This window comes from Aspergillus terreus, genomic scaffold (genome assembly GCF_000149615.1).
Source record: "Aspergillus terreus NIH2624 scaffold_4 genomic scaffold, whole genome shotgun sequence".
Taxonomy (NCBI): Eukaryota; Fungi; Ascomycota; class Eurotiomycetes; order Eurotiales; family Aspergillaceae; genus Aspergillus; species Aspergillus terreus.
Genome location: NT_165927.1, coordinates 428,920 through 448,315, shown reverse-complemented (window position 1 = coordinate 448,315; position 19,396 = coordinate 428,920). Strand labels below are relative to the sequence as shown.

At 57.5% G+C, this 19,396-nt stretch overlaps 7 protein-coding genes across 7 annotated transcripts; 3 read left to right on the top strand and 4 right to left on the bottom strand.

Moving 5' to 3' along the window:
- Positions 1-109: 109 nt before the first annotated feature.
- ATEG_02943 (uncharacterized protein) lies at positions 110-886 on the bottom strand (the record flags this gene model as incomplete). The annotated part of the gene is made up of 1 exon (XM_001212121.1): positions 110-886. The coding sequence occupies one exon, from the start codon at positions 884-886 to the stop codon at positions 110-112; it is 777 nt and encodes a 258-aa protein (XP_001212121.1).
- A 287-nt stretch (positions 887-1,173) lies between these two features.
- ATEG_02942 (60S ribosomal export protein NMD3) lies at positions 1,174-2,805 on the bottom strand (the record flags this gene model as incomplete). The annotated part of the gene is made up of 3 exons (XM_001212120.1): positions 1,174-1,689; positions 1,743-2,685; positions 2,741-2,805. The coding sequence occupies 3 exons, from the start codon at positions 2,803-2,805 to the stop codon at positions 1,174-1,176; spliced, it is 1,524 nt and encodes a 507-aa protein (XP_001212120.1).
- Positions 2,806-3,316: 511 nt separating this feature from the next.
- Positions 3,317-5,943, top strand: ATEG_02941 (uncharacterized protein; the record flags this gene model as incomplete). The annotated part of the gene is made up of 2 exons (XM_001212119.1): positions 3,317-3,377; positions 3,437-5,943. 2 exons carry the CDS (start codon positions 3,317-3,319, stop codon positions 5,941-5,943), a joined length of 2,568 nt encoding a protein of 855 aa, XP_001212119.1.
- A 1,487-nt stretch (positions 5,944-7,430) lies between these two features.
- Positions 7,431-8,223, bottom strand: ATEG_02940 (40S ribosomal protein eS26; the record flags this gene model as incomplete). Its single annotated transcript, XM_001212118.1, has 4 exons — positions 7,431-7,536; positions 7,595-7,697; positions 7,884-8,011; positions 8,201-8,223. 4 exons carry the CDS (start codon positions 8,221-8,223, stop codon positions 7,431-7,433), a joined length of 360 nt encoding a protein of 119 aa, XP_001212118.1.
- Positions 8,224-8,720: 497 nt separating this feature from the next.
- ATEG_02939 (CBS/PB1 domain-containing protein) lies at positions 8,721-10,973 on the top strand (the record flags this gene model as incomplete). Its single annotated transcript, XM_001212117.1, has 4 exons — positions 8,721-8,954; positions 9,077-9,950; positions 10,013-10,107; positions 10,170-10,973. The coding sequence occupies 4 exons, from the start codon at positions 8,721-8,723 to the stop codon at positions 10,971-10,973; spliced, it is 2,007 nt and encodes a 668-aa protein (XP_001212117.1).
- A 558-nt stretch (positions 10,974-11,531) lies between these two features.
- On the top strand, positions 11,532-15,095 carry ATEG_02938 (nuclear import receptor PSE1; the record flags this gene model as incomplete). Its single annotated transcript, XM_001212116.1, has 6 exons — positions 11,532-11,714; positions 11,778-12,000; positions 12,063-12,238; positions 12,288-12,719; positions 12,766-14,840; positions 14,888-15,095. The coding sequence occupies 6 exons, from the start codon at positions 11,532-11,534 to the stop codon at positions 15,093-15,095; spliced, it is 3,297 nt and encodes a 1,098-aa protein (XP_001212116.1).
- A 530-nt stretch (positions 15,096-15,625) lies between these two features.
- Positions 15,626-19,186, bottom strand: ATEG_02937 (aconitate hydratase ACO2; the record flags this gene model as incomplete). Its single annotated transcript, XM_001212115.1, has 4 exons — positions 15,626-16,189; positions 16,257-16,712; positions 16,864-19,089; positions 19,145-19,186. The coding sequence occupies 4 exons, from the start codon at positions 19,184-19,186 to the stop codon at positions 15,626-15,628; spliced, it is 3,288 nt and encodes a 1,095-aa protein (XP_001212115.1).
- Positions 19,187-19,396: the final 210 nt, after the last annotated feature.

Sequence of the window (19,396 nt, the reverse complement as noted above, 5' to 3'; positions counted from 1 at the left end):
TCCGAATCTAACTAGATGCACGTACAGCATTTCTGATATACCAAATAGTCTAATTCCCAACGCCCGCTCATATCCAAACGAACTAACATGGAAGACACAAAGACACCCGCTAATACAGCATAAACCCAGACCGATATATAGGCGGCTGCCCAGGGATCTCTGACCGGAACTCCACCCGTTTCGGTACAAACTGTCCCTGCGGTGCTTCCACCGCAACCCTCCATCGCCGCCAGCAGTGGCCTACTTGATGGGACGCCTCCCCGCAGAACGTACACCGCGGTCTCGGACGGCGGTCCTGACGCGCTCGCGCAGGCGCCTGCTGCGATCTCGGCTCCGGCTGACTATAACTCCGCGTCCTCGTCGTCATCTCCTGATCGCGCCGCATCTGCTGCACCACATAGTCATTGATTTCCTCCTGGCTCGGCCGCTTGGCGTGGCCGCGCCCCGACTGGCTCCGACGCATCTGTCTCACAACAAAGGCATTGATATCTTCCTGCGTGAGCGTTCGCCGCGGATCCACACCTGATGCCTCACCGTCCGCGCGGTGACCACCCTCTGTCCCCGTCCCGGACGCTCCCGCCGGGTCCGTCTCCCGCTGCAGCGCCCGATCCGCCAGTTCGCGGAAGGTCAAGCGATCGGCAGCGCCGTCCTGCAGCATGGCAGTAGCCCAGGCGGCCCACTGCGGACGGGCCTTCAGCTTTGTGAGAAAGAGCATGTTGATCGGAGCGTCTGCGATGCAGAGCTGCTCGTCGATTTGCATGAGGCCTTCGCGCATGGCGTCTATCAGACCGATCAGATCGGCGACGCGGTCGGATCCGTGGGCGTCGAGGTCGACAAATTCGCTAATCTGGTGGATTATGCGGAGATTGCGCTGCCATCGATCCATTGCGAGGTGTGGAGTTGGTTCTGTGGGTGGTTGGTGGTTGTTTGTTGATGCTGTTGTTGTTCCGAAGGGAAACAAGCAAATAGCGCCCGTCGTGGGATGACGTCACTCACCTACCTACTTAATTAAGGGACAACATACTGTAGACTCTATATCTATGAGGATCCTTTATACTATACACTGATACAGCGTTGATGAAGTATATGACCTTCTAGCATTTTTGCAAGTGCATAGCGCAATGATCGAGGGTATCAGTTTATTCATCCTCATGCTCATTTCCTCCCCTCATGCTAATTGTCGTCAATATCAAGGTCGTCAAAGTCGTCCAACAATTCATCCATATTGATCTTGGGCGCCTCGCCATCCGTCATGTCCGTTTCCGCGATGCTCATCTCGTCGTCCTTCTTCTTGTTCTTGTACAGTGCGAGAGTCGCCCGCAGCTCGGCATCCTCTTCCACATCCCGCAAGAACATCTCGAAATCGTTCTCGACCCGCTCTTGCTCGTGATCCGTCGGCAACAGGTCGCTCTCGCCCACCGCCAAGCGCTTGAGCTTCCAGTTCCGCTTGTTCTTCTTCTGTCGGTTGGGGTAGTGTTTCTTCACCAGGACCACATCGGGGACTCTCGCCCCATACGTCTTGGACTGTTCGATCTGCTCGAACTCAGGGTTGTTGAAATTCGCCCCCGTCACCATGTACCCGAGGACAGAGTCACCCGGGTGCAGAATGCTTCCAAGGTGGGTTCGCGTGAAGAATTGTTTATCGCCGCTGAAGTCGGAAGCCCGGGCAACGGTCACTTCAGCGAGGAGCTATTGCACGTTAGTACTTGCGTTGCGGAAGCGTCCCCTTCTGAGTCACTTACCCATTTGCCGTTACTGTACCCGGTGGGCTCAATATCAAGGACAATGAATTCTACCAGCTCATTCACCTCCGCGAGAGAAGTAAATGGCGCGCGCCAATAGATCTTCGGACTAAGGTCGGCGGTCTGAAGGGTGTTTGGGTCAAGGAAGGTGATGGATGTGCCGATCTTGTTGCACAGAAGTAGTGGCGAGATGTTCCCCAGTTGTTGCGCCATCTTTATGGGCAACGCAATCAAATCATCTTTGCACACGGGGACCAGCTTTGCCGAGTACGTGAACTTGTACGATTTCGTTGACGTGTGGATGTCCTCCGAAATGAGCTGCTGCGATTTCGTCACTTCCACCGGGACAACCGCATGGAGGAAGTTCAGGAAGGCTTCGGCGTGATTCCGCTGGGCGAAGAAGAAATCGACACCATTCCGGGCCTCTTTAATATTGGTCGTATCGTGGTGCGCGTTGTGCTTGAGAATGAGCTGCTCGAGATGGAGGAACGTCCGCTTGTGCGAAACGTTCTGTCGCACTTGCACGCTGGCACGCCAATGGTTCTGGGTGTACGACTTGGCGCAATCCGGGCATTGCTGGTACATCACCACATAGACAACTTCGAAGGTTTGCTGAAGGATGACATCGTTGGCGACAGAGTCTTGGATGGTGAGCTTCAGCTTGATCCGGCGGGAGTGAGGCTCTGTCCAGATGAACGACGCATCGACAACGCGGACTTTGTTGAGGCGTTTCAGTTTTCGGAGGCAAATGGCCATCAACTCGCGCGATTCGGGGGCGGCGACGGTCCATGTTGCCGGGGGGAGAAGCCAGCGTTCACAGTCACGACAGAAATTCAGAGCCGCTTCACGTTGGATTCCTTGAGAAATGTCCACCGAGGTTTTCATGCAATCGTTGCATAGCGTGCTTCCTACTAACGGAGCCCCGCAGTTGTAACACAGGGTCCTAATGATAAAGGTTAGTACATGCTCAGGATGAGTTGAGTGAAGGGAGAACTTACGTTGGGACGACCGGCTCTGTGCCGGCCATGGGGACCGTCATCGGCATAGGCGTGTCCTCCTCCATGATGTCGGGTTCGAGGGCTGTTGAGGTTGATGTGGTGGCAGTGGATGTGAAGATCCCTTCAGATCGGGAAAATTTTTCTTATCGCCGCCGGGAGATCTCACGTGATGATACGTTCCCCCTCCATCACGTGCCATAAGGCGGGGCGCAGAAACGCCTGACGTTTCCCGATCAGGAAGCTGACTCAGCGAGGCTGTACGCAGTAAATATAGATCCTCTAACGTTCAGTTCTCTTTCTCTCTGCTGTTGTGTTGGAAATCTCCCAGGGTGTTGCAGACATGCTGTCGGTGTTCCTGAACTCGTGTTTTCTTTTGTCGTAAACATCTTCTCTCTTCGTGGGCGGCAGTGTCAGCCATTCCTTTGCGCTCCCATATGCCCTCACATCATGGAGACCACTCCTCCCTCCTACCAATCTGCAACCACCAGAGACGCCTGGTCCATTATCGCCCAGTACATTCCTTCAAGCGATCTGTGTGCTGCCACTTTGGTCTGTCGGCGATGGCACCAACTCTTCATGCCCTTCCTGTGGGGCGATCCGGCCTCGCATTTCGGGACCGACAATGACGCAGTCTACGGTAGGACATCCAGACAGGACCGGCTAGTGACCGGAATTATGATGCTCACAATCTGTTAGTTGCTTTGACGCGATTCCGCCGAACCCTCAAATATGCCAGACTTGAGGTGCGAATGCTGACCCACACGCTTCACATGCCTCCCGCGCTGTCGGAGATCTATGGCGGACCACGACCAGAATGGTTGAGGGAGATTCTCGAGCGTCTACCGTGTCTGCAGGCTTTGATGGTTTCGAAACTGCCTTTCTTTGATCATAATGCCATGATGGCTTTGAAGGGACCCAGCAATACGGGACACCAATCCACCCAAACGTATGATGTCCGTTTGCTCCTCGCAGATCACGAGCCAAACACCACCTCCGTAGGAATCGCGGAGACGCTACTCCGGTTTCACGAGCTCATATACTTGGACCTTTCGTATACCACTCCCGCTCGTGATCAAATTGTACTGTCGGCATTGTCACAGCTCGAGCATCTTCAAGTTCTGAAACTACGCGGAATCGGGTTGAAAGATCCAGAGGCCGAGTTCCTGGCCAATGCGATTGGCCTTAGAGTCCGCTTTTTGGATTTACGGAATAACTCGCTCACTGATATGGCTGTACGGTCATTGTTACAGGCCTCATTTATGCCCCCAGATCGTTCGCACAGCCCAGCCCAGGCCTCCTCGCCGACAACCAGGTTGCTCAGCAGCCCCAATCTCGATGAACTATTTATGAAAGCGCTGACACAGCCATTGACGGGACGTTTGTGGGTAGAGGATCTGCCGCATGTTGGCGTGACCCACCTTTATATTGCAGAGAACCAACTCACGGTCGAGGGCGTCGCCGGACTACTAGCTTCATCTCGTCTCCATGCCCTCGATGTCGGGACTGTTGACACTGCGCGGTCCCTTACGAAGGGACAGCTCTCGCTCCCATTACCCCCTGAGGAGAATCTCCAAGCCCTACCTGGTGCCGAAAAATTAATCCCTATCTTGGGGTCGGCAGCTAAAGACAATTTGACATATCTGCGCGGCCATCATGCCATCTGCACCGCCGATGCGCCTCTTAAGGAGGCCGAGTCACCATATGCGCTTTTGCCTGAGCTTCCCACAGAAAGTGATTCGCCAATCCCTCGAGAGGCTGAGTTGGATGTTAGCCATCAACTTCATGAGCTGCCTGGGGGTGGTCCCGTTTTCGAGCTTCCAGCAGAACCAGTTCTTCCAGCACAAGCCGCTCCAGCTGACTCTCCCGCGGTTCGACGACAGCGAACCGTCTACGAAGACGAACCATTGCCTATCCGCCGACGGGGGTCGGTCTTTGCACCAGAAGTTGTACAAAATGAAGTAAACACTGAGTCTGGCGTTGTGGTTGAATCTGGAACCAATCTCTCAACGTCACCAAGATCCATAAGGGGCTCAATTTGTGCATCAGACTCATATCCGCAGACGCTAGACCCTGTTCACCGATGTTCATCCCCCCTCCCCTTGGACGATGTCCGAAGTCAGAAGATCCAAGAGCTGCTTTCCAAACGCCCCAAGAACCAAACCCTTCCTCGGCGAGACAGCAGAGAGAATAAGTTCCCTTACCTCCACCCTTCCCATGTCCCTCATCTCGAAACATTGGTCCTCACAGACGTTCCGTCCCATATTCCTGCCAAGTCCCCGGTATTGAAGTCCCTCATCCGTTTCATCACAGCCTGCTCGAACGAAGCTTTGCTGGCGACGCTTCAAGCTGGCTCAGACTATTCCCTTCCTCCTGGACAAGCCCGAGCCAAGGCTGAGCAAGAACGGGCCCGGTCTCTCTTTTCACTGAGACGACTGGTGCTCGAAGTCACCCCGGTTGACAGGTCAAGAGGCCCCACAGGGTTGACAGCCTGGAAGCCTTTAAGCTATCATTCAGGGACATCGAAGTCAAGTACTGGAGACCGGGACCTGGAAAATCTCTGGTCCGCTGCCATGGACGACTTTAGCTTCTTCGGCGAGGATGAATGCGGAGTGCCCCAGAACGACCCTGGGAAGTATTTTCCCATGGCTGTTCTCAATGAGAAAGTAACATTGGTTCCGGAAGACGAGGACTCCAGTTTCCCTAGTAGCTCAGAACCGGGTACCTTGTCTGATAACAGCACCATTCATGCGAACCAACATTCAAGGACGCGCATACGGTCCCATTTCGTCACCTCTCCACCCAACATGGGCTTTCATGCCGCTGGCCAAGACAGCAATGTCCCTCCGCAACTGGAGGAGCCTGTGATTGACGTGGTCGCCGAGCTTGCGGCCTTTCGACGCGCAAAGAAAGTCGAATATGAGGAGCTTGTCCGAAGTGACCGAAGACGTCGGAGTACCATCAATGCCAGCTCTCCGGCGTCGTTATTATCTCCGTCGAGTCCTGATATGCGGTCACCATCGCCATCTCCCAGCCTCACCACCGTAGCCGGAGGTGGATCTGGGCCACTGGCTTCGATGGCACACTTTGTCGAAGGGCACTGGAAGGGAGAGGTAAAGATTGTGCGCAATGCAGCGCCGAAGGGCCGCAGTGGGATGGTAGATATGTACGGGAACTACTTCGAGAAGGGATATTTATACCCTTGATATTGGTTGTGTTAGTAGCTATATACCAGAGTTAGCATGCTGTTTATACTAAATCCGATGATCCTCGACTTATCCGAGTTGTGTGAATGACACACGAGAGGTGCATCTAGTCAGTGCCTATACTCATCTCACCTGTATACGACGACCAGGCCCTAGTGCTAGAGCTACGCCAAGCCAGTAGGCGCACAGGGGTTCAATCCTCCCCAAGCTTCCAACTCCATCAGTCCTGTTACAAAGACTTCAGCTTCAGCGTCCTGCAAACAGATCTCTCGGACATGCCCGAACGCCCGCGGTACCCAGCCGCATCGGCAGCCATCCATCTAACGTTGCGCGCAGCCGGAGTCATCATCAACGTTATCCTGATCGCCTTTCTGGGCCGTCTGACAGCGGTCTATCACAGGACGTACCCCGCAGCATATGTCGCGGTCTGCTTCTTTCCAGTCCAAGAATCCCTTGGTCATGTATGTGACTGACAGGTTCTAGGCATGCTGGGCTCTATGTGGAGATCTCCCAGAGATCGGCGTCTTGTTAAACACGAGTCGATCCTTACCGCGCCTCTCCGCCGGAGGACAGCTGACGCTGGACGTTATTGGCATACTTCTGCTGGCGCCAGGGGCGGTCCTCAACTGGGTTGGCGCGAACTATTCCTATGAGGATCGGCCGATGTCTGCTGCTGATCGCGGGGCGGATGACTGGGAAGCCAAGTGTGTGTGGGTGGGATGTGCCTCGCTGTGAGTGTCTCGATTGGGTTTTGTTGTGTACGGAGTATGCATGCTGACAGTGAGGTAGGGTGGTGCGCGTTATTCTGGCTGTCGGGGTCTGTGTGGATTGTTGTAGGATTCGACGACGTCGAAAGAACTTGAAGTAGCAGGTATTTTGATAACTGCAGGGATTGGAAAAGTTGAGGAGAGGTGGATAGAGTAATATATCTTGGACCTCACTACTATATGGAGGTAGTTTTGTCGGCGTGGTACTCCTATAACAAGGAGCCCATATACAATATATCTTTGCGCATTCCTTCTACAACCCCATTCAAGTTGCCTTGATTTGGTAGCAGGACTTGATATGGACCAGCCTATACTACCGATCTACTGCTCTTGTTGACCCGTTTGATTGGGTACAAGTCCTAGGGTTGGTCGTCGCTGGTGTTGGTGATAAGACCATGTATACTACAATCAAGCACTTGTCATGAATCTCTTGTCATTGTTTTGTCATAGCCGACCTAGTTGAGAAGTGAAAGCCGGTCACCGATGGACTCCGTTCGTCGTTACCAAACCAAACTCGCCCTATCGTGCTTTTCGAGATGACCTCCGCAAAAGACCCAATGCAAGCCTTTGGCCGTGAAACTGCAACCCATTCATTCCATTTGAACCGTAGTAAGAGAAAAAGGTATGTTTCGGAAAGAGGAGAAAACAAGAATAGAAGCCAGATAGAAGCCGTTTAAACTAATTCCATTTTTTATCTTCTCGTTCTGTTTAAATCCTTCCTTACATAGCCTTGGCGGCCTGAGGGGGGTTCAGCTTCTTGCCGTCCTTGTTGTACCGGATGCGAGGAGGAGGGGCACGGTTGCGACGACCTTCCCGGGAACGGACACTGTGATTATCAGCATTGACTCGAGGTGGTGGTGGCTGAGGGTAGAGAGTCATCGTACCGAACGATCTTGCCGTGGATGGCGCAGGAGACGCAGTACTGCAGCTTGAGGTACATCTTGGGGACGGCGTAGTCGGTGAAGACGGAGGCGTCGGAGATATCACCTGAACCGGTCAGTTTGGGATGCTTTTTTTTCGATAGTCGTCAATTCCCGTTGTGCGTCGCGAAGCCGTGACTCTTCCCAATCCTTTCGTCCTTGTATCCATCCGGTCCTTCTCTTGCAATTCTTTCTGATTGGAGCGGACTTCGGGCCACACGCGAGGAATCAACAGGTCAAGGATCGAACGTACGGATGGCAGCGGACTCGACCATGTTGCGGATGGTGAATCTCTTGATCGCCTTGTCCTTGGGAGTGCAGCGAGCGCAGTTGGAGCAGCGCACGGGCTTGACGTGGCCGCGGCCGTTCTTGTTGCGACCGCTGGAAAGACGTTAGTTTCTGTTTCTGCATTGGTGATGACTGATGTGGTGGAATTTCCAAGTCGATAGGGATCTCATGTCGGGAGAAGATTCGTATGGTCGGGATCCCGGATCATGATGGACAGTTGCGACGGGAATGATTTGGATATAGTAGATAGACAGGGAACGAATGGAAGGGGAACGGTCTTACTTGTTAGCCCGCTTCTTGACCATCTTGACGGATTGTCTGTGAGAGCGTTAGAGGGAGACCAGACGAACGAGTGTCGAGGGAAACGTACTGGCTTGTCGTCCGGGAAAGGGTTGTCGTAAGGCACTCGGAGACTCTCTCGCTCGACTCGGTGATGGGAGTGGCGGGAAGGGTGTGTGTGGTCGCGGAACCCTAGGTTAAGCGAAGTCATGTGAGCTCGACACCTCAGGCGCTGTTTGTGGGATCCTCAGGCATACATTGTCAGGCACCAAGGCACCATTGTTTACCCCCTGTCACTTTCCCTCCTCTTTCTTCCGCTCACGACTTTCTCTCTCTTCCTTGCATGATCCTCCTCCGTGCTCTCCGATCTTCTCAGACATCGTCCTGACCTCCTCGTACAGTCTCGGTCTTTCCATCTTCTTCTCTTCCTTCATCCCATCCATCCCTGCCGAGTCTCTCCCCACCGTCCCTTTTGTTTTTGTCTTACCCCGTACTCCATCCACAGACGCCTGGGACTTCGGAGATGTCGGCCACAGGGACCTACAAGGGAACGATCAGTCACAAGACCGTCGGAAGAGGCAGACTCCCGGACTTCAACGATAGTCCTTCCGCCTCACACATTCCTCGCCCTCGTACCGATCTCTCTTCCATCTCTTCTCCATCTCCCGCCCCTCATACCCCGGGCAGCGACATCGGTAGTTCCACCATGAGTGCCGCCAGTAGCCGTCAGAGGCAGAATCAGTCCAAGCGTGATGAGGTATGTTCCATCCATCTGATGTGTGGGATGGTTCTCTTTCCCGTCGCGTCGAATATCGCGTCGAGTCCTCGTCGATTCCCCGTCGAGTCCCGTCGGGTATTCTGGGCTAACAAGTCGGTCAGGCCATCCGCCGCAAAATGGAAGCCGACCTCAACAAGAAGAGGCACAACCCTGCGAGAGCCCATCGCTCACGCAAGGCCCCTCCCGGTACCGTCCTCGCTCTCAAGCCCAGCCAGGCCCTCCAGATCAAGCCCAACACCACTATCGCCGAGGCTGCCCAGTTGATGGCCGCCAAGCGGGAGGACTGCGTTCTGGTTACCGACGACGATGATCGCATTGCCGGTATCTTCACCGCCAAGGATCTGGCCTTCCGTGTGGTCGGCGCCGGCCAGAAGGCCCGCGAGATCACCGTCTCGGAGATCATGACCAAGAACCCCCTCTGCGCCCGCACCGATACCAGCGCTACCGATGCCCTCGACCTGATGGTCCGGAAGGGGTTCCGCCATCTCCCCGTCATGGATGAGAACCAGGATATTTCCGGTGTGCTCGATATCACCAAGTGTTTCTACGACGCCATGGAGAAGCTGGAGCGCGCCTACAGTTCCTCCCGCAAACTGTATGATGCGTTGGAGGGTGTGCAGACCGAGCTGGGTTCCAGTCAGCCGCAGCAGATCATCCAGTACGTCGAGGCCCTGCGGTCAAAGATGTCTGGCCCCACTCTGGAGAGTGTCTTGGACGGCATGCCCCCTACCACCGTGTCGGTCCGCACCTCTGTCAAGGAGGCCGCCGCCCTGATGAAGGAGCATCACACTACGGCGTTACTGGTGCAGGACCAGGGCTCCATTACCGGTATCTTCACCAGCAAGGACATTGTTCTCCGGGTGATTGCACCCGGTCTGGACCCGGCCACCTGCAGTGTGGTGCGCGTGATGACTCCCCACCCCGACTTTGCTCCCACCGATATGAGCATCCAGGCCGCTCTCCGCAAGATGCATGGTCCGTATTCTCCATCCGGGTCCACCTTGATGAAAACATGGTTGCGACTAACCAGTTCCTAGATGGTCACTACCTGAACCTTCCCGTGATGAACGAAGCGGGCGAGATTGTCGGCATGGTGGATGTGTTGAAGTTGACCTATGCCACTCTGGAGCAGGTGGGTTCCTTGGTCATGATATACGTCCCCGCTGTTCCGCCACTAATAATGGAAACCTGTAGATCAACTCGATGCAGACCCAGGACGATGAGGGCCCTGCATGGAACAAGTTCTGGCTGTCGATGGACCATGAGTCCGATTCGATGGTTTCGGGTAGCCACCGGCCCCATACCCCACACCGGTCAGTCATGAGCCCTGAGGACCCAAAGGCTGGTTATGACGCGCGAGACAGTGTTCTCCCGAACGAGTCCGCTTCGCATCATGGTGGGGATGAACATTCGGAATACATTGACCACCATCATGGGGAGTCGGTCCCGTTCCCGTTCAAGTTCAAGGCGCCCAGTGGCCGCGTGCACCGTGTCAACGTGCTCCCTACGGCGGGCATTGCGGAACTCGTGGCGCAGGTGACGGCCAAGTTGGGTCCGGAGTGTGAGGCCGTCGGTGGTGCGTCGGTGGTGGAAGACGGTGTGTTGAGCAACACGGGATACGCGCTGAGCTATCTAGACAACGAAGGCGACACCGTCTCCATTACCACGGATCAGGATCTGGCGGATGCCATCCACGTGGCGCGACAAGCGCGTCGGGACAAGGTTGATTTGTTTGTCCATGATCCCACGCACCCTCCCGTGCCAGCGCCGGTTGAGGCGCCCAAGCCGGTGGAGGAGAAGCCGGCCACCCCTGCGTCGGAGGAGACTGTTGAAGAGGTCCCTGCGGCCAAGCCTCGGGTTCAGACGTATCCCTCGCACCACCCAGAGGAACAGTTTATCGCAGGTGTGCCGAATGAACTCCTGCTTCCGGGAGCGATTGTGACGCTGGCGGCGGTGATTGCGGGTGTGTTTGTGCTGAGCCGGGCGACCAGTCGGTAAAGACTGATTGTTGGTTGGTGTTGGTGTTGGTGTTGTTGCTGTTGAATTCCTAGATACCGTTTGACTCTTTGCTGGAGCGTAGATAGCCTGTATCATAGATAATATGTTAATTGTTCATTGAATGTGAATATCTAGTACTATCTAGTACTGTATCCTGACGTGTTTGTGTTCTCCAAGTAGAAGAGGATGGATGCCTCAGGCACCCAGACCAAACGGGTTAGCGGCACAAAAAAAAGCAACTCCTTTCTGCTTCTGCTTCTCGTCGTCGTTTCTTCCCCCCCATCGTTGCTGGCGGTTGGGATGCTGTCGGCCTTTCTCAAATTCCTCTGTTTCTCTCTCTCTTCGCCTCTTCTCCTCGCTTGAGTCCCGGCTTCTTCTCGTCTGGAGAGCTTCCCATCTGGGAGTCACACCCCCCCACTAAACAAAAAATTACCTGAACCCCTACTACCCCACCTCGCGTTCGACTCCCTTGATCTCCCGCGTCCAGTTCAACCACCCTCCGTGTCTCTGATCGCGACTCTCGCTGCGTTCCGTCTATCGAGACATTGAGGAGACGTCATGTCCCTACTCCCGCCTGAGGTTCACTCGGCGCTCTCGCAGCTGCTGCGCGCCCTCTCCACCCCCGACAACGCCGTCCGCGCCCAGGCCGAAGACCAGTTGAACAATGATTGGATTCAGAACCGTCCCGACGTCCTGTTGATGGGATTGGCCGAACAGATCCAAGGCGCCGAAGAGGTGGTGGTAGGTTCCTATCTTGAAGGAGCAAGGAGGGCCGACCGACGTGAGGAAATGCTGACTCCCTAGACTCGCACATTCTCCGCCGTCCTGTTCAGAAGAATCGCGACAAAAACCCGCAAAGACCCCGTCACGAACGAAGCCAAGGAGCTCTTCTCGACCTTGAGTGGTGAACAGCGTCTAGTCATCCGTGAGAAGCTGGTGACCTGCCTGACGAGCGAGTCCACTACCGACGTGCGCAAGAAGATTGGTGACGCTGTCGCCGAGATTGCACGTCAATACACCGACAATGGTATACTTTCCCCCCAGTGAACTGGCCGAGGCGCGTGCAGCTGAGTTGACGGTCTTCCCTAGGCGACCAATGGCCGGAGCTCCTCGGGGTTCTCTTCCAGGCGAGCCAGTCCCCCGATGCTGGTCTGCGAGAGGCCGCCTACCGCATTTTCTCGACCACTCCGGGAATCATCGAACGGCCTCACGAGGACGCGGTGACCGGTGTGTTCAGCAAGGGATTCAAGGATGATAACATTGCCGTATGCTTGCTGTATTTTTTGGCTCATTGTCGGTTACTGACCTGCATAGGTGCGCATCGCGGCCATGGAAGCCTTCGCCTCTTTCTTCCGTTCCATCTCCAAGAAATCCCAGCCAAAGTTCTTCTCGTTGGTGCCCGACATCCTCAACGTGCTGCCTCCCTTGAAGGAATCGTCCGAGAGCGACGAGCTCTCCTCCGCTTTCATGGCCCTCATCGACCTCGCCGAAATCAGCCCCAAGATGTTCAAGGGCATGTTCAACAACCTCGTCAAGTTCAGCATCAGCGTCATTGCCGACAAGGATCTCAGCGATCAGGTGCGCCAGAACGCCCTGGAGCTCATGGCAACTTTCGCCGACTACGCCCCCAACATGTGCCGCAAGGATCCCGAGTTTGCCCGCGACATGGTCACCCAGTGTCTGAGTTTGATGACTGATATTGGAGTTGACGATGACGATGCGGCCGAATGGAACGCTTCTGAGGATGTAAGTTGGCAATTGTTGGATATGGGATGTTTCTGACTTGTTCTAGCTCGATCTCGAAGAGAGTGATCTCAATCATGTCGCTGGTGAGCAGTGCATGGACCGTCTGGCCAACAAGCTCGGTGGACAGGTGATCCTGCCCGCTACTTTCAACTGGATCCCCCGTATGATGTCGTCGTCCGCTTGGCGGGATCGCCACGCCGCGCTCATGGCTATCTCCGCCATCTCCGAGGGCTGTCGCGACCTGATGGTCGGCGAGCTGGATCAGGTGCTGGCCCTGGTTGTCCCGGCCCTTCAGGACCCCCATCCCCGTGTGCGGTACGCCGGTTGCAACGCCTTGGGCCAGATGAGCACCGACTTCGCGGGCACCATGCAGGAGAAGTACCACCAGGTGGTGCTCAGCAACATTATCCCCGTGTTGGACAGCACTGAGCCGCGTGTCCAGGCGCACGCTGCCGCCGCGCTGGTCAACTTTTGCGAGGAGGCCGAGCGCAAGATCCTCGAGCCCTACCTCGCGGATCTCCTCCAGCACCTGCTGCAGCTCCTCCGCAGCCCTAAGCGCTACGTTCAGGAGCAGGCACTCTCCACCATTGCCACCATCGCTGACTCCGCCGAGAACGCGTTCGATCAGTATTACGATACCCTCATGCCGCTTCTGTTCAACGTGCTGAAGGAGGAGCAGTCCAAGGAGTACCGCCTGCTGCGGGCCAAGGCGATGGAATGCGCCACGCTGATCGCCCTGGCGGTGGGCAAGGAGAAGATGGGACAGGATGCCCTCAACCTGGTGCAGCTGTTGGGTAACATTCAGCAAAACATTGTCGACGCAGATGACCCGCAGTCTCAGTACCTGTTGCACTGCTGGGGCCGTATGTGCCGCGTCCTCGGTCCCGACTTCGTGCCATATCTCCCCGGTGTGATGCCACCTTTGTTGACCGTGGCGGCCGCCAAGGCTGACATCCAGCTGCTGGACGACGAGGACCAGATCGACCAGGTGGAGCAGGATGAAGGTTGGGAGCTGGTGCCGCTCAAGGGCAAGATCATCGGCATCAAGACCAGCGCACTGGAGGACAAGAACACGGCCATCGAGCTGATCACGATCTACGCGCAGATCCTCGAGGCGGCCTTTGAGCCCTATGTGTTGGAGACGATGGAGAAGATCGCGGTGCCCGGCTTGGCGTTCTTCTTCCACGACCCCGTGCGGGTGTCGTCGGCCAAGCTCATTCCCCAGCTGCTCAACTCGTACCGCAAGGCGCACGGTGACACGTCGCCTGGGTTCGCGCAGATGTGGAGTAAGGTGGCGGAGAAGATCATCGAGGTGCTGAGCGCCGAGCCCACGGTCGACACCCTGGCGGAGATGTACCAGTGCTTCTACGAGTCCCTGGAGGTGGTGGGCAAGAACTGCCTGACACCGGCGCACATGCAGGCGTTCATCGCGTCGGCCAAGTCGACACTCGAGGACTACCAGGTTCGGGTGAAGGCACGTCTGGAGGAGCGGGCCGAGGCGGCGGGCGGCGACGGTGACGAGGAAGAGAACCTGGACTACGAGTATGCGGTGGAGGACGATCAGAACCTGCTGAGCGACATGAACAAGGCGTTCCACACCGTGTTCAAGAGCCAGGGCACGAGCTTCCTTCCCGCGTGGGAGACGCTCCTCCCGTTCTACGATGCGTTCATCACCAGCCAGGACCCGACGCAGCGCCAGTGGGCCCTGTGCATTATGGATGACGTCCTGGAGTTCTGCGGGGCGGAGTCGTGGAAGTACAAGGACCACATCATGCAGCCGCTGGCCGCGGGTCTGCAGGACCAGAACGCTGCCAACCGGCAGGCGGCGGCCTATGGCGTGGGCGTGGCGGCGCAGAAGGGCGGCCAGCCCTGGAGCGATTTCGTGGCGGCCAGCATTCCTAGCCTGTTCCAGGTGACGCAGATTCCCCAGGCTCGCACCGAGGAGCACGTGTATGCGACGGAGAACGCGTCGGCCAGTATCGCCAAGATCCTGCACTACAACGGCGCCAAGGTGGCCAATGCCCAGGAGATCGTGACCAACTGGATCAACACGTTGCCGATTATCTACGACGAGGAGGCGGCTCCGTATGCGTACTCGTTCATTGCACAGCTGATTGATCAGTAAGTCCTTCCCTCCGTTTAGTCTCATGAGATGCTAACGACGACAGGCAAAACCCGGCGGTCATGTCCAACGCCGACAAAGTGTTCGGTTACATTGTGCAGGCGCTGGAGGCAGAGACGCTGCAGGGCCAGACAGCTGCACGGGTGGCCACCTCAGCCAAGCAGCTGGTCGCAGCGACGGGGCTGAACGCAGAGCAGATCCTGGCGGGCGTGAATCCAGACAACCAGGCCGCGGTGCGCAGTTACTTCCAGTAGAATAGCCGGGTTAATTTATATACGTTGAGGAAGATATCCAGATAGCCTTTGGGAGATGTGTGCAGTGATGGAACGTCTATGTGCGTGTGTGCATGTCTAGTTAAGTAGTGATAAGTAACCACACCAGTCTATGAAGAAATCAAATGACCATTTCAAGAATCTCCAACACCTGCTCCTTCTCCTTCAACGGCACCGGATTCGACTGACACCACCGATCGTGCAGGCTGTTCGCCGCGAGCCCGTCCAGCTGGTCGCGGCTCACTCCGACCTCATGCAGCGAGCGCGGCATGCCGAGCTCGCGGATGACCGCATCAAGGACGTCGCCCAGATCCGCAGCGGCGACGTCCACGGCCCGCTTGCGCAGCAGCTCCGCCACGACGGGCTGGGCGAGGAGGAAGTCGCGCACGCGGGCCTGACGGTCGTTGTTGGCGTGGTGGCGGGCGTTGAATTTGCATACGGCAGGAAGGAGGATGCAGCTTGTTTCGCCGTGGCCGACGCCGAGGGGGCCGAGCTTTCACACAAACATACTATCAGTGCATCATTCCTCCAGTAGAGCAAAGGCGAGAAGGGGAGGGGGCTACCTGATGCCCAATTCCATGACTCGCACCCAGCTGCACGGCCACAGCGCCCGTCGTGCACGCCGCCATGGCATCCACGCTCCCCAGCTGGCACTGCAGGTGGGCATCGCGGTCTGCGCGATCGGCCTTGCAGCGCAGCAGACCCGGTACGAGGCGGCCCAGGGCCTGTAGGGCGAGGGCGTCGGTCTCTGCGCTGGTGTTGCGGACGGCGACGGCGGTCTCGACGCAGTGGTCGACGGCGCGGACGCCGGTGCTGAGCCAGATGTGGGGCGGGGTGGAGCGGGCGAGGTCCGGGTCGAGGATGACGAGCTGGGGGCCCTGCAGGGGCGCCTGGAAGGAGTGTTTGCGGCGGGTGGAGTCGCGCGTGGCGCCGGCGAAGTTGGAGTATTCGCCGGCGGAGAGGGAGGTCGGGATTGAGATGATGGGCACGGTGGGCGGATTGATGGACGGGAGCTGGTCGGGGCCGACGCTGAGTTTGAGGAGGGAGTCGTCGGAGGTGACGTTGTTTGCTAGGGCCTACACTCATTAGGACTCGTTCTTCTGGTAGGATAGGATATAGATGGGGTATAGATTGGGAACGTACCAGTGCTACCACCTTGGCCCCGTCGGTCAAGCTCCCCCCGCCAACGGTGAGGAGGAGGTCGGCCTGGGCGGCGCGCGCTTCGTGGACGATCTCGAGCACCTCGGACCACAGCGTGTGGCTCTGCATGCCTTTGCGCACGCCGACGATGGTGTCTGCGCCCAGATGCTGCTGCAGCTGCGCGAGGGTGTCGGTGTTGCGGGCCAACGACCCTGAGCAGATCACGTAGACGCGAGAGGCGTGGAAGGTCTGCTTGACATGCTGGGCGGCGGCGGCGGCAAATGGCAGGCCGTAGGAGATGAGCGGCCTGGGACGGCCGGCGAAGGCAGGACGGAGGGTTTCCATGGTGTAGAGGTGGTGAATGTGAAGCATGAAGTGGAAGTAGAAGTAGAAGAAATAATATTTATAAGATACAATGTGGAGATGTGGGGCCGGTGGAGAGATGTGCATCAAGTGGATCTGCATTGAAGATGTATACTTCGTCTACATCTATACTCGTCTACTTGCCCGCCAGCAAGTTCAGCGCACTGCCCGCCAGGATGAACCCGCACTGGTCCGGGCTGAGCGTGTGCTTGACGGGGATCTCAATCTCTCCCGACGGCTTGCGCACCCGCAGCGAAATCTCGCCCTGGCCGCCCGCCTGCAGCGTCTCGTACAGGCCTACCGTGTCGACAACATCGCAGGCATCGATCCGGTCGTAGTCGGCCGGGTTGGCAAACGTCAACGGCACCACTCCCTGCTTCTTCAGGTTCGTCTCGTGGATGCGCGCAAAGCTCTTGGCTACGATCACCCGTCCTCCGAGGTACCTCGGCTGCAGCGCCGCGTGCTCGCGCGCACTGCCCTCACCATAGTTCTCCTCGGCCACCACCAACCACTCCACGCCCTGGCTCTTCCACTTCGCCGCCAGGTCGGGAATGCTGTACGTCTGGCCCTGCTCGTCGTACGCAACGTTGGTCTCACCAGTGGCCGCGTTGACTGCTCCGATGAGCGTGTTGGCCGAGATGTTGGGCAGATGACCCTTGTACTTCAGCCAGGGGCCCGCCGCCGAGATCGTGTCCGTCGTGCACTGGCCTTTCACCTTGTACAGCACCTTCAGGCCGCGCAGGTTGTCCTTGGGGAACGGCGCGAACGGCTCCAGCAGCGCCAGACGGTCCGACGTCGGCGACACCTTCACCTCGCAGGTGGGGTCGGGCACGGCCGCCGTGGGCTGGAACGACGGGTTGCCGTCAGCGAAACCATCGTCCGGCAGAGCTGAGCCGGACGGCGGCTGGAAGCGGAAGCTTTCGCCAGAGGGCGTCGTGATGCTGTCGGTCATGGGGTTGAAGGTGGTCTCGCCGGAGTAGGTCAGCGCAGTGACCAGCTCGGGAGAGGCGAGGAAGTTCATCGTGCGGCGATTGCCGTCGTTGCGGCCGGGGAAGTTGCGGTTGTACGAGGTGAAAATGGCGTTATCCTCGCCCTTGGCCACGCCGTCCGTGCGCTTCCACTGTCCGATACAGGGTCCGCACGCGTTGGCCAGCACGGTACCACCGGCCTCGGAAAACGTGCTCAGAGTCTGGTCGCGGTCCAGCGTCGCGCGGATCTGCTCGCTACCGGGCGTGATGAAGAAGTCGGCCTTGGGGGTGAGTCCGGCGGCTTGGGCCTGCTTGACGAGGTCCTCGGCGCGGGTCATGTCCTCGTACGAGCTGTTGGTGCAGCTGCCGATGAGGCCGGCGCCAAAGGTCTCGGGCCAGCCCTTTTCGCGCACGGTGTCGGCGAAGCGCGACAACGGCACCGAGAGATCTGGCGTGAAGGGACCGTTGATGTGGGGTTCGAGGGTCGACAGGTTGATCGTGATGAGCTGGTCGTATTCGGCGCCGTCGTCCGCCCGCAGGAGGTTCTTGGGACCAGAGCTGGCGATGCGCGCCGCCGCCTCCGCCACGTCGCCGCGGTGCGTCGCCTGCAGGTAAGGCACCATGCTGGGCGAGAAGGGGAACACCGACGTCGTGGCACCGACCTCGGCTCCCATGTTGCAGATCGTCGCCTGGCCCGTGCAGCTGAGCGTCTCGACACCGGGACCGTGGTACTCGATCACGAAACCGGTACCACCGCGCACCGTCAACTGGCCCGCCAGGTGCAGGATGATGTCTTGGGGCGGCCCAGCCGTTGAGACGGCCCTCCAGACGCACACCGAGGATCTTGGGAGCTTCAGTTCCCAGGGAGCGTCGACGAGAGCGTCGACCGCATCGGCACCGCCGACACCGATGGCGATGGCGCCCAGACCGCCAGCGTTGGGAGTGTGGCTGTCCGTTCCGAGCATCATGAGACCGGGGGCGGCGTAGTTCTCAAGCACGCTCTGGTGAATAATACCGGCACCAGGAGGCCAGAACTCAATTCCGTAGCGCTTGGCGGCGCTCTCCAGGAAATCAAACACTTCGCTGTTGCCCTTGATCGAGGCGGGGAGATCGGTATCGGCACCGCGCTCACCCACAATCATGTGGTCGCAGTGAATGCTGGCCGGCACGGCGGTCGAGGGCAGTCCACACGACATGAACTGCAGCAAAGCCATCTGCGCCGAGGCATCCTGCATAGCCACACGGTCAGGCTTCAGCTTCAGGTTGGCCTTACCCCGGATGTCGCGTCCGTTGTTGGTACCGGTCAGGAGGGAGTCTTCGGGGTTGGCCAGGTGGGAGTAGAGGATCTTCTCTGCCAATGTGAGAGTACGGGACGAGCCGAGCACACGACGGACTTCTTCGAGGTTCCGGAGGATCTTGGGATAAGGGGGCATGCGGTTGGAGGCGCCAGCGGCCTCGGTGGCCAAACCGCGGGCCAGGAGTCGCGGGGGGAGGCATTTGGCCAGCTAGGAGGGGAATCGATTAGCTCAATGGTCGAGATACTGGGAGAAGAGAACGTACCCTTCGCGAGGCGGTGGCCCGCTGCCAGAGTTGAGTGACCATGGTGGATGGGTTGGAGAGAGAAAGAAGGAGAAGAAGAAGTCGATAGTTTAATTTTATTTTATTTTATTTTATGCCGACTGTATTGCCACACTCCTGATTGGCTGTCGGCGGGGCCGATACCGGGTGACGGTATGGTAAGTACGGTTATTACGGTTCCCGGGGCCCCGTACAATCCGCCGGCGATCGGCGGTATGGTAACTCCAAGACAGT